This window comes from Micromesistius poutassou (genome assembly GCF_964030765.1).
Source record: "Micromesistius poutassou genome assembly, chromosome: 4".
Taxonomy (NCBI): domain Eukaryota; kingdom Metazoa; phylum Chordata; class Actinopteri; order Gadiformes; family Gadidae; genus Micromesistius; species Micromesistius poutassou.
The window spans coordinates 17,171,996-17,186,122 of NC_140274.1; the positions used below are offsets into that span (position 1 = coordinate 17,171,996).

The 14,127-nt window shown below is 41.9% G+C and overlaps 1 protein-coding gene across 4 annotated transcripts; it reads left to right on the forward strand.

Moving 5' to 3' along the window:
• The first annotated feature begins 3,226 nt into the window (after positions 1-3,226).
• On the forward strand, positions 3,227-12,097 carry LOC311342647 (arfaptin-2-like). 4 transcript variants are annotated; one of them, XM_084467509.1, is made up of 10 exons: positions 3,227-3,620; positions 3,883-3,915; positions 4,832-4,940; positions 5,393-5,455; positions 6,826-6,912; positions 9,102-9,214; positions 9,774-9,995; positions 10,697-10,854; positions 11,070-11,244; positions 11,937-12,097. In XM_084467509.1, the coding sequence occupies exons 1-10, from the start codon at positions 3,522-3,524 to the stop codon at positions 12,087-12,089; spliced, it is 1,212 nt and encodes a 403-aa protein (XP_084323635.1). In that variant the 5' UTR covers positions 3,227-3,521; the 3' UTR covers positions 12,090-12,097. The 4 variants fall into 4 exon arrangements, with proteins under 4 accessions (XP_084323635.1, XP_084323637.1, XP_084323636.1 ...); XM_084467511.1 differs by lacking the exon at positions 5,393-5,455; XM_084467510.1 differs by lacking the exon at positions 3,883-3,915.
• The last annotated feature ends 2,030 nt before the right edge of the window (positions 12,098-14,127 follow it).

Consider the following 14,127-nt stretch of genomic DNA (forward strand, 5'->3'; position numbering starts at 1 on the left):
CGACTGCCGTGGCAAAATTCAAATATTTAAACTCGAGTGACATGTCGCGTCATGTCGCGCTACTAAATCCTTGTGAACGCACTTGCCTGTACCAGGGCGTTCATGCTGATCTATTGATCTTTTGGTGTGAACGTACAGCAGGGACGTGCACAGGAGTTTTGAGGGGCAGGTTGCGGGCGCGATTGTTGCAAGGACTGTATTTAGATCTGTTTTATCGCCAGGATATCCCCAAAAAAAACTATCTAGTGGTCTTGCAGATAGGAACAGATGTTGCTGATGTGTTTCCCTCACGCCACCAACTGACTGACTTCAGCCTAAATGCAGCATTTAGAAAAAGTACAATCATTTAAATAGAACGGATTCAATTATACAGTCATTGATAAAGACCTGTGACAAATATGGATTTTTAAATTTTTAGTATCTAAAAACTTAAAATAACCTATATAATAACATATAACAGAGGAATGTTTCCACCTTACAGCTACCAAATATCTTAGTCAGGTAAATGGCAAAAATATATATGAATGTAGGCCCAGTATCTCACATGCAACTCATAGTCTTAGAAAGACTTGTAAACATTGTACGGGTGTGGTCTGCATCCCTGGCCCTCCTTAATGTATTGTGTAGTTCAAAGTTCAAAATGCTGTCAATAAGCACCGTCCCAGTAATGTGAGAGGCCTTGCCTGGCCCTGTGATGGTACGGTAATTGCTTTCCTGCTTGGCTATGTAGACACCAGGGAAAATAAGACTCCACTCATTTAACTGGCAGGACATGCAATTGATGACAGAAATTGATGACTTGAGATTGGATTGGCTATGGATTTGGCAGGGATCATTTTCAGATGCTTGAAGCACACTTTGATAACCCTTAATAACATAATATGAAGTCAATCACAGATTTCCATCGCCTTAAACTGTGATTAATGACCTATAGACACAAATAAACAACGACCAGGCTAACCGCATGCAGCCAGTTTGTGTGTCCGACCACAGGTAGCGTGCAGGACAAACACAAAGATCAACAACGGCTTTAACACTCCAGTGAAAATGCCAACGACCCTGTGTGGGATTTACAGCCCTTGAAATTGCCCCCTCCATTTATTTGCGGCCTGTGACTGCTGCTCGTCTCTTCGACTAGGCAGTTGGACGTAATTGGAAACATGGCGACCGCGGACTGGTCGGTTTGTTTATGAGCTCCGGCTGCTCTCACGCCATGGCCGGGGTCAACTCTACCTCTACCTCTATCTATCTATCTATCTATCTATCTATCTATCTATCTCTATCTCTCTCTCTCTCTCTCTCTCTCTCTCTCTCTCTCTCTGTGAAGACGAGCAATTATTTTGCCAATAAAAGCAGACATTGTCTTAAATACTACAGACATTCCCACACAAATCCATATATTAAAGTAATCCGTGCAAACACAGGCTTTTATTTATTATTATATTTACCGTTTCCGTATTTAAATAATTATATAATCACGTTTACTCGTTGGTTGACTTTGGGTTGGATCATGACATCGTAGCTCCAAGAATCCAACGGTGTGCTCCGTCTGAGCTCTTTGTTTGGGGTTTCCAGCTCCAGTCCGGAGCTGTGTTTGTTATTGAAGAACAAACACAGCAGAGACTGTGTGTGCGGATGAACTCCCTCCCAACATCTGGAAGCGTGCTTAATGATCATTTAAAAAGAAGATAAACGGTTCGGCGAAATGACAGGGGGGCGTGGCAGGCTACCCTGCGGTCGGGGTCTCACGCTTCCCTCACATGCACACGCGGGTTGCCCACGTCGTCGTGACTGCGTGGTGACGCGCGCGCGCTCCCTTTTCGGGAAAGAAGGCAGGGTGGGAGAGAGAGAGAGAGAGAGAGAGAGAGAGAGAGAGAGAGAGAGAGAGAGAGAGAGAGAGAGAGAGAGAGAGAGAGAGAGAGAGAGAGAGAGAGAGAGAGAGAGAGAGAGAGAGAGAGAGAGAGTGTGTGCAAATGAGTCAGTCTTGTGACCCGCTGTGATTTAAGAAATAAATTCTCTCGCGTCCCGCTGTGATTTATATTCTGGTGTAATGGGGGAGGGATTCGGGGTTTGATATCAAAAGAATATCCAGAGTTGTGTTTCTCCATCTTGCAGGGGAGCTGTGCTCGTGTTGATACTACATTAACCTTTCGGAACGAAGAAGGCTTTTTGTTTACATCTCATGCTCATAGGATCCTGCTTTTGCTCCGTGTCTACTTGGGGCCCGGCCCATAACTGCTGTGGAGAAATGTATTTAATATTCATAGCTGCTGTCAGACCAGCACGTATAGCAGGAGGCCATTCCAATAGTATGTTCTTCCATCTTATTCCATATCAAATATATTATTGAAAATAATACATGGTTAAAGGGACGTGCATTCATAATTACAATATTGGCACAGGGGACCTAACCTCTACACTCTCTGACGTTAGTATTCTGTCTTCACTTTTCTCTCCCCCCTCTTTCTTGTCTGTCTTTTATTCCCTCCCTCCCTCCCCATTAGTTTCACGAACGCTTCTCTCGCTCTCTTCTTCTACCCCCCTCTCTCTCTCTCTCTCTCTCTCTCTCTCTCTCTCTCTCTCTCTCTCTCTCTCTCTCTCTCTCTCTCTCTGTAAAATTAAAATTATTCAATTCAAATATTTTAACGTATTTATAAGTACAAAGGTGGATAAACTATGTCAGCCAAAACTATTTCGAGCTTAATCACAATCCAAAACAATCAGTCATCGAGCCAGTGCCTAATTAATTTAATTATTCAACGTGGATTTCAGATTATTCATAATAACCTTTCAATTTCTTCCAATGTAATAACCCTGATGAAAGTGTCACCATAGGGCACCTCATTACATTCTGAACATGTCACACTAATTCAATTGTCGTTATTCAGTTGGTTAACCTTTGGTGACATCTTGTGGTGAACCATGTTACTGCATTAAAGGATCACCTAAAATGCGTTTCGTCAGCTTTGTTAACGTGGAAGAAGCGCAAGCGAAACATGAGCCTTCAAAGTAACAGCCTGTATATTATAGGACCCCCACCAATAATTCTTTAACGGAGCAAATATCAGGTAATAATTACAAATATGGACTTTTATCTGTATTCCATACAATTTTCATTCCAATTTATTTACTTGACAATCATTGGCAAAAGTTTATGCCGGCGAAATAGCTCTTACTTTGAAGGAACAAAGGAGACGATCAGCGCTTGGCTGGAGAGTCAGGGATTTCTAAAAGATTTATGCAGGAATGGATGCAAAAAATATAGAAAAACATCATGCTAAGCCTTATGCATTTAGCCTTAAATGAACCACAAGCGACGGTGTGTGTTTCATCGGACAGTATTTAACCTTTCAAGGATATTGCCACATCAGCAACGCTGCCACAGATCATCGGTTACTCGTTTCAACACAAAACCCGGTAATATCCCAGATTGAAAACCCGAATCAAAATAACCCTATCACATCTAATGAGGGCATCTCATCGTCTGTAGAAGATTCGTTATTCTTTGAAAAGTGTTAGTGATGGCAGACAGCATTATGAGTAAAGCTGCCACGATGGAGATCCCTATTAACAGCAACGGGGATACGGGGAGTCTGGCAGGGGATGACAGCCTCGAGCAGGTAAGACCATTGACAGAATATCTGTTTAACGTTACAGCGTTTAAATAAATATGTGTTATTCTCGAGTGGATGATATATCTTGATTGAACCACTGGTTTGACATGGGACGTTGTGTCTGTTACCTAATCCTGCCCAGGCCTAATCCGCGTCATAACATCCGTGTTCAGAGGATAGTACCAAACATTCATATTCATTTTTTTGGGAGAATTAATCACACATCATTACTGTGCTGCTATGTGTGTCGTGTCTCATTTCTACACAGGCTGCACAGATTCAATGGAGCTTAGATGAAAAGGTAGGGGACTAGAGAATCAATGAATGACACTGGACCTGCAAACATCATCATCATGGTTCTCTGTGTTGACCTCATGTACATGAAATGGTTAATATCCAACGTTACCCCCTAATAGTTCTACATCATTATATTTACTCTGTAAGGACCTAAAATGTCCCTCCTACATATCTAAAGTCCTTTACATTGGACGATTCGTTATTGATGTTTTGGTAGGCCTATTTAAAGTCGAGTCTCATGTTTTAGCCTTTATTTAATGTCACTTTTAACTGATGACTAAATGAAAACCGTTAATATGACAACCTAAAAATATGATCTTAAAGTTAGGCTACACAGTAACAGTTTATAAAAACAAACAAACACATTTAGTGAAGACACAGTTTTATGCCATAGTAGGCCTAGTGGTAATAATGTTTTGGGTTTATAAAGTCATGATGTGGTTATAAAGATTATGTGATGGGTTTATCAGGTCACGGTGTGTTTGTAAAGATTATGGTTTGTGTTTATCAGAACATGCAGTAGGTCATGGTGGTGGGGCAATAAAGATAATGTTTAGGGTTTATCAGGCTAGGTGGTTCTAAAAATAATGTATTGGGTTTAAGGGTGCATGATGTCGTTATAATTGCAATGGGTTTGGGTTTATCGGGTCATGTGGTTAAATGGTTAATGGGTTGGGTGTATTATTCAGGACTTGGTGTGGTTGTTAAGATAATGTGTTGAGTTTATCAGGACTTGCAGCATGTCAAGTGGTTTGTCAAGTGGTAATGATAATTGGTTGGGTTTATCAGGTTATGGTGTGGTTATAAAGATAGTACGTTGGGTTTATTAGGACCTGGTCTGCTCATAAAGATCCTGTGTTGGGTTTATCAAGTTTCAGCAGGTCATGGTGGTTATAGAGACAATGTGTTGGGTTTATCAGGACTTGCAGCAGGTTATGGTGTCCGGACCCAACCTGAACGAAACCAGTATTGTGTCCGGGGGCTATGGCGGCCCAGCAGGGGGGATCATCCCAACCAGCTCCATCAAAGGTACCCGATTCTCCCCTAACCTCCTCAGAACGTCCTCCTTATCTTCCCCCAAACCGGCGTGTATCTGAAGTTCACAACCTGGTTTTCGTACACCTGTATTTTAAATGTAAAAGAAAAATACAAATGTGTTTGTGTTCTTCTCAGATGGAGAGATCGTATTATTTTGTATATGTTCACCAACTTATACAGTGTGAAATAATACAGATGAAAATGTAGATCAATAGATATATTGGTACTTCATAGAAAGGGTATAATGTTTTTTTTTTTATAACAGACCAAAGTCTACTATTTCCAAATCAGTAAATTAGGCCATGGTATTGTCTTATGTACGTACAGGGCCTCTGTTAAGTGCTATCACAAGAATTTTCCTGCTTTTTTCCTACTAGAATACAACCTTGTATGTCAGCCAGTGGTTGTGGTTGAACAGTGTGTACCGGCATATTCCTACTTAGGCCCCGCAGTTCTTTTCAACCCTGAATATTTGGACCGAAGGAGAACTCCTGAGCAGAGAGCAGGTGTCGGTGTGCAAAACCAGTCTTTTTGTTTATTTATTACTATTCGTCTGAACGCTAAGCCTTGCTCTGTCGATCCGTATGGACTCTTTCCCCTTTCCATTTGGGTTCAGTTTATTGCCTGGACAAAGGATACTGATGACACTTGCAGCTCTGTAAACTGCTTCTTCAACATCAATAACAACCTGGCAGCATGCTTCTAAATAAGGTCATGATATTCCGAAGGCTATTCTGTTGAATGCTTTGTTTATGAAAGCTTATGAACACTGGTCATCATTGGCTTCGTTGCTTGACAACTTTGAAGGGCCATGAGAACGTCTAACCCTGCATCCTACATCCACTTGCTCTGCATGGTAAAACAGCATGATTCATTGCATTCTTTAGAATCATTAAACTGCATCAATGTTGTAAATGTAATGTATTCTTGTAGAGATCACTCTTGTTATACAGTGGATATCAAATCTGCCTTCTTGTTTTAATGCCTCAGTCACTCATTCGTCCTCATAATCATTTTTTATTACATTATTACATTTTTGCCCATTTCACACATGCAGTCTTACCCTGCCAAGTATCTGAAGATAACATTCATAGGGTAATGTGTGAATAGGAACAGGAACCGATATTAGGGGACATCTGGAACAGGAAGTTGCCTGCTCAAGAACAGACCCATAGGTGTTGCATCACAGCCATCCACTGGAGACAAAGGGTGCAAGACAGAAATTTTCTGCACGGTGTTAATAGTAAAAATCACTATCGGTGCCTTAATAATTATCTCAGTAATTTACCAGTACTGTGTGAAAAAGGGCCTTTACATACAATAATCCTTAGTAATTATGATAAGAAAATGTCTCCTAACATAATTGACATATCTTTGATATCCACCTGTTTTCTGCTCCTGTCCGTCCCTAACCCTAACATCAACACCATTATGTCCTCAGCTGTGTATGTGCTCTACCATCACGACATTCTGTACATTACCTCACATTAAAGAATCAAAGGAGCACTCAAATCTGACCAAAGCAACGCCATGTGCTACTGCAACTACTGTTCCTGATTTTAGTTACTGCTTTTATTACTGTTTTCTGATTAGCTGTTATCAATTTCCGCCAAGTTTGAGCCAATCATAAGATAAGAAAAACTTTATGGTGCGTTTGCACAGAAATTTGTTTAGCATGACATGCTCCCACAATCAGCAAACATGAAAACATAAACCTAAAGACTTGAAAGACAAAATAAATCTAAAATCCACATAACATTAAACACATCAGACCCCATGGTTTCAGTAGCGTGTTGCTGTAGTTAGATTTGAAGACCGTTAGGTGACTCTTGAACCATCTTCCTCCATCTTCCTCTCATCCGCATGCTCCTTCCAGACATCCGCATGAAGGCCCGCGCTGCTAACGTCCAGCACAGCCCACCTTCAGATCATCCAAACACAAGCATGATGCAGCAGCCCCCAGGTACTGCCCACCCCACACCACCATCCCCACACCACCCTAACCTCATCAACACCACCATCACCACCCAGGTACCACCCATCCACGACCCCCCCCCCATCTCTCGTAAGTCCTATCCTCTGTGTGGGGAGAGATGCAGGTATAGTCAACAACCTGTGGGCCATGACTCCCTGTTGATCTGCGACGAAACTACAGGTGGTCGTTGTCCAAACTAAACAATGTATACCTGTCTATGAACCATGAAAGTGTAACGTCAATGCAGTGTATTTATTAACAGTAAAATAACAGGGGTCAGGCTAGTCTAATGGTTAGGGGGGTTTGAATCCCAGCTGAAAGGTGCTGGTTTTGAATCCCCCAAGGTCCACAATACCTGTAAGCGAGATGAGATGAGATGGCCCCCAGCCCCTAGCTGCTCCTTAATGATTATGGAGTTTATGTATGTATTCACTATTGTGTACATTTATTGAGTATGATTAGTATGTGTATTAATTGATTTTATTCTACTTCGTTTAAGAATGCTTGATTCTGATTGGCTGGGAGGAGGGCATTAACCCGGCAGGTTGCCCGCTGACTGAGCACAGCGTCATCAAATAGTAGATTTGCCGCTTGTATTTTTTTTTCTATCAGAAATTTCAAACATGAGGTCAGTCGATACATAGTTTTGCAAGCGAGATACAATGTAGCTTTGCGATGCGATGCAGCCTTGTGTGGTTGCTATAGAAACTAATTAGTTACAGCTGAGCTAACGTTATTCACCATAGTTCTAACCATTGCAGCATTTTAAAAATGGACGAATTCACTGTCAATTTTAATCTATTTGGAGTAGGGAAGACATTTGAGGACTGGTTAAAGAGTGACGAGGATGACGGAATGACAAAAGCAAAAGACAAGGCCCAGGGTACCCGTTTCCGAGATCTGACAGATGAGGAGCTGCGTACAATTGAAGACGGGGCCCTTGAATCAAACACGAAAAAGGCAACTGCCTTTGCTATCAAGGTTTTCACCGAGTGGAAGAGCCACCAGAAGGATAGACTGACAACGCCTGCAGCGCCGAGGAACTAAACAAATTGTTAAGACGTTGTTATGCTACCGTTCAAAGCGCAGTAGGCAAGCCATACAGTGTGGCAACGATGACCGGCATCAGAGCCTCACTGAGCCTCACTGAAACCTCACTCAGTGAGTTTACCACCAGCAACAGGGTGTTCAAATCCACCATCATGAAAACCCATCGAAAGAATGGCCAAGACAAGGCGAAACACCATCCCCACGTCAAGCTGCGCAATCCTCTCGGCCTACCCCTTCCGATTCATCTTTCTCTGCCATGAATTTCCCTATGCCCTTCTCTATGTCTCATTTTACCATCAATGGGAATGTCCAGTTTAATACACATAAATCGCCTGAATCGCAATAATTTAGTTATACATTTATTTCAAATAAAAATGATTTGGAATAAGGAATGCATGTTTGAGCGATCGTAATTACAGCTCACTTGATACAATGTAGCAACTACGTTATTAAACTAGTGATCAGATGCAGCCTTGTGTGGTTGCTATAGAAACTAATAAATTACAGCTGAGTTACAACGTTATTCACTGTAGTTCTAAAGGGGACTACTTTTTGAGGGAGATGAACTCAAACAGAGTATACATTTAATAAGCGCGCAATACGAATAAGAAAAAGCATACTTATTAAAGTATTTGAATTGTTTTATTATGTTGGCAAGCAAGAAGTAGAATAAACGGGATAATCACCTCAAGGCAGGGCAATAAACAGTTTGATATGCCCGGCTAATGGAAGGTAAGCCGTCCACTAGCCGGGTATATCAAACAGTTTATTGCCCTGCCTCTCGGTGATTATCCCTTACGTGATTATTGATTGTGATTATTTTGTTTATTTATTGATGTGTGTATTTATTAATGTTTATTATTGTGTATTTATTGATTATTGTGTGTATTTATTTATTGATTATTGTGTGTTTATTGATTATTGTGTGTTCATTGATTATTGATTAATATGCATATTATTTATAATCGGTTATTGTGTGTGCATGCATTTATTATTGATCAGTGTGTGAGTTGTTTATGGGTATGTCTTGATCATTGTACATTGATTTGGTTGTGCTGTGTGTGTGTGTGTGTGTGTTTGTTGATGATGGATGATTGTGTGTATTTATTGACTGGCTTGATTGACAGGCTCCATGCACCACAGCCCCAGCGGCTCCGGCCTGGCGTCGGAGGAGGTGGCCCGGGGCGTTGCTGTGGAGAAGCTGGACAGTGTGAAGAAATGGGGCATCAACACCTACAAGGTGGGGGTGGGGGATGCTGCAAGGGGCTAGCGTGGTTATGTCTCTGTGTCCGGCCAGGTGGGGTTGGACCTGCTGTTTGATCATTTTGGACCCCCCCCCCACCCCCCTGCCTTGTGTTCAGATCAAAGCATCGTGTCAGAAAACTATTTTTAGACCAATGTGTGTGTGTGAATGGATGAATATGTGTGTATCTTTTGTAGGGCTCGGGTATTGAACAAAGGTTTTCAGTAAGCCAATATAAATATGTATAATAATAGATTTGCATTATTTTATATATAATTTATCAAACTACTGTAAATACATACATGTACACAAAAACTGCAAATGAAATGATGAAATGAAACTGTAAGACCTACTGTGTTTCCTCCTTAACCTTGAAACAATAACAATATATTGAATATATAATAAATATGTAATAATATATTTCCCATAGGAAAATAGATTAATCACGCAAAAAATACATGTTATATTCATACACCCATGTGTTTCCTCAGCACCTACAAACTTAAACAAACCATTCTACACAAACCTATAATCCCATGTTTGTGTGTTCCCTCAGTGCACCAAGCAGATGCTGTCGGAGCGGTTTGGCCGGGGCTCTCGGACCGTGGACCTGGAGCTGGAGGCCCAGATCGAGGTGCTCCGGGAGACCAAGGTGAAGTATGAGCAGGTCCTGAGGCTGGCCACCGCCCTCATCAGCCACTTCAACAACATGGTGCAGACACAGCAGGCCCTGGGCGACTCCTTCGCCGACCTCAGCCAGAAGTCCCCTGAACTGCAGGTAAGCCCCCGCCGCCACCTCCTCCAGTACCTCACTCCTCGGATACTCCTGCATTACCTCACCCGCCCACTACCTCACTTCTTCTCTACTACCTCACACCTCCTATTCCCCCCCCCCCCAGTTATTTTATGTGGACCACATTGTGTTCTTTCTTCATTCATTTTACTCAATACATTCATTTATTTGTTGATGAATGTATTCATTTGGTCAATGACCATTTTATCCAAAGCTACTTATGTAAAGATCAAAACAATCAAAGCATACTTTGCAAAACAAGACAAAAAAGATATACAGATCACGTGGCTAGATCACATGACTAGACTGTGAATGTGTATCCTCCAACACATCCAGAATCAGTTATTCAAGTTTGTGTTGTGCAATGGCCTTGTCCTTGGAAGCAATGGATTTTCAAATACTGCTGCCGTCTTCCGTTGCTTAATAACTAAAGCCAATAAGATTGGGCTCTCATCGCTGAATACTGTTGAAAGTAGAGCAATTATTATCTTCTAAAGAGCCTTTTGTGCAAATGTTGGTTAATCTTTTGACATCGTTATTCCATCTTTCCTGTGTGATTGGTTGAATGGAGTTAATAACTGATCCATTTAAAAATGGACTGAGCTGTTTTTGCTGTGTTACCTGGCCAGTATGCACTGTATTTCTAAAGATCCCTGTCTTCTCCCTCTTTCTCCCTCTCTCTGCAGGATGAGTTTGGTTACAACGCCGAGACCCAGAAGCTGCTGTGTAAGAACGGAGACAGCCTGCTGGGAGCCATCAACTTCTTCGTCTGCAGCATCAACACCCTGATCAACAAAACCATGGAGGACACCCTTCTGACCATCAGACTGTATGAGGCGGCCAGGTGAGAGAGAGATATGGAGGGAGGGAGACCCCCTACACTATCAGACTGTATGAGAATGCCACACACAAAAATACACTCCAGAAAAAAGCTTTTATTTGAGCGAGAGAAAAAGAGAGAAAGACAGATTTTATCAGACAAAAAGGACAATGACAATGACAATACCAATCTCTGTAACCCTATGTGTGATGTGTGTGTGTGTGTGTGTGTGTGTGCAGGCTGGAGTTTGATGCGTACCGGTCGGACCTGGAGGAGCTGAGCCTGGGGCCCCGTGACGCGGCAGCGGCGGTGAGGATCGACGCGGCCCAGCAGGACTACCACCTCCACCGAGACAAGTACGAACGCCTACGCAGCGATGTCACCATCAAGCTCAAGTTCCTGGAGGAGAACAAGGTCAGCAGCAATCCAATGTATTGTTATTATTATTTATATTATTTGGGTGTTTGACTCCCAGCCTAAAGGTTCAGGGTTCAAACCCAAATGGCCTCAGCCTACCTGTCGGCATTCCTTGAGCAAGATGCCCCCTCACCCCTTCCTGCTACTTAATGACCTGTGTCTGAATTCACTGTATAAAAAACGACATGTTACCCCTTATGTGTTTTTTCCTGACGACGGAAAAAAACGATTGTTTTTCACGAAAACGAAAAAAAACTACAGTTTTTCATGACGACCGATATATAAAATTAAACAACAGTGTTAACCCTTGTGTTTTTTCATGACGACGAAAAAAAACTACAGTTTTTCATGACGACCGATATATAAAATTAAACAACAGTGTTAACCCTTGTGTTTTTTCATGACGACGAAAAAAAACTACAGTTTTTCATGACGACCGATATATAAAATTAAACAACAGTGTTAACCCTTATGTGTTTTTTCATGACGACGAAAAATAACGACAGCTTTTCATGACGACCGAAGTTGTGGGGTAAAGGGGTTGGATAAGTAGCTCCTCACTCTTCTCCTATGTCCTACTCTCTCCTCCTCCTCTCATCTCATGTATTATTCTGTCTCCTCTCCTCTACCTCCTCCTCCTCCTCCTCCTCCTCCTCCTCCTCGTCTTCCCCTCTCCTCCGTCCCTGCAGGTGAAAGTGATGCACAAACAGCTGCTCCTCTTCCACAATGCCATCTCTGCCTACTTCGCTGGCAACCAGCAGCAGCTGGAGCAGACTCTGGTCCAGTTCAACGTCAAGCTAAAGCCCGGAGCCGACAAACCCTCCTGGCTTGAGGAACAGTAGACAGCGGCACACAGCAGACATGGTGGGGGCGGAGATGGAGGTGGTGGCTGGGGTTGGGGGTCTGATGGTAATAAAGTGGACTATTTCGAGGATTTAAGACGCTTGTTGGTTATGGGAAAGTATGTAAAGATGATGACTTGTCTTGTCCAATCAATATCACTTGGCTTTCATAGATTGTGCAATGATGTCGATTTTGTTTTGATTATTTTTGTTTTGTTTGTCCATTGATGTTTGTCAAAATGATTTCCTACCGCTTTCGTATGCGTTTATTTGCATTACTATTTACTTTATTGCACATTTTTTTCATTTGCCATGTGTCTCCCGTTATTGTTTTCTGTGTTGTGCACCAACCTGTGGAGGAATTCACTGACCAGTGATTCACGTTCTTATTCTTCTATTGATCCATCATTCTCAGACATCGAGAGAATCTGTTTACACGGAAAGAGACATTTTCATTACAACCAATGAAAATCTATCAATAAAACCAAATGGATTGCCTTTCTGAACTTGTCGCTGCAAGAAGGTCCAACCTTGGGTTTACTAACTTCTTAGTTTAGTGTATGTCTATTTTTTCCGCTGTTCCTGGTTCAAAAGCAAATACGCCTCGAAGCATGTAAAGAATATTTTTGGTGATTAGTCAGGCCTTGCAACAGAAGCTCAGAAAACCTATTTTTATGGCTTGGATGTCTTGCCTTGAATTATGGGCTAGCAATATCATTATAAAAGAGTACCCTTCTGTAATTATGGGTGAGAAATAACAAACTTGACGATTGGTCAAATTGGTGATGTGACACTTACAGTATCACATGTTGATGTAATGCTTTCTTCAAGGACACAAAAGCTTTTTGATTTCATATTTTTCTATTTCCAATTACTTATTTCTTTCACATAGCTACAAGATTTGTTGTAGTTTTATCTCATGTTTTCAGATTTCTCATCTTGTTTGGTCATAGTTTATTTTCTGTGTCTAATGCTGTACGTATCCTGTCTACTTTTGTTTTTGTATAGTCCGAAAGATGTATGGCACTTTGTGATGTACATGAAAATACATTCTAATATATCTAAGGGGCTTTCTGTCTTATTGTTCTGTGATCAACAGTCAGACCTGTGTGTGTGTGTGTGTGTGTGTGTGTGTGTGTGTGTGTGTGTGTGTGTGTGTGTGTGTGTGTGTGTGTGTGTGTGTGTGTGTGTGTGTGTGTGTGTGTGATTTATCATTCTGAAAAAGGTGTGTGTGGCACTAAACCCTCAGAAAGGGATTAACTTTTGAAAGAGAACACAGGAGAAAATATTTGTAATAAAAGGAACAGTTTATAGAAACAAAAAATACCGGCTAGAGACGTTTCTACCATATGTTAGGTGTCTTAAAATACCGATGAAACCCCGGGCCCTCTAGTGGCGGAAATAGTTTTCCTCTTAGCGTTTTATATGTAAGAATTAGTCAGTAAGGTTTGAGGATGACTTCAATGCACATTAACAGCATATCAAGTGTGCTTTAAAACGATCAACTAATTACAACATAGGCTAGTACTCATCGTCTGCCAAGCAAGAGGAACGTGACGGTGCTCTTATCTGCGCGTCAACAACGACGCTGCGTGTCATCGCTAGCATTCAGATAAACAGCTGACACATAAACAAGCATTGTTTAACGACCTTAATCACTCAGGTGAAGTTATTTAATACTGATATGAGTGTGCACAGTGGGAGGACTGTATTAACTCACCGCTCTACCTTACGCCTTGCGCGTATTTAGCGTATAGCGATATTTACATTTACATTAAGGGCATTTAGCAGACGCTTTTATGAAATATTTTTAAGCGAATTACTTGTGTACACTGTCTGCGGGACGTCCCACCCGCCGTGAGAAATGGGTCTCTGTAGACCACAAGTGGGCGCAGCATGGGACGCAGAGGTGGAGCATGGACTTGAAAGGGTTAACTGGGTGTGCACTACCAGGTGACTTCGGCAGTTCGTCCTGCGAGTCCGCTTGATAATGATCCAGAGCACTTCATGCTGTTACACGAGCGAGCACAGGAGCAGA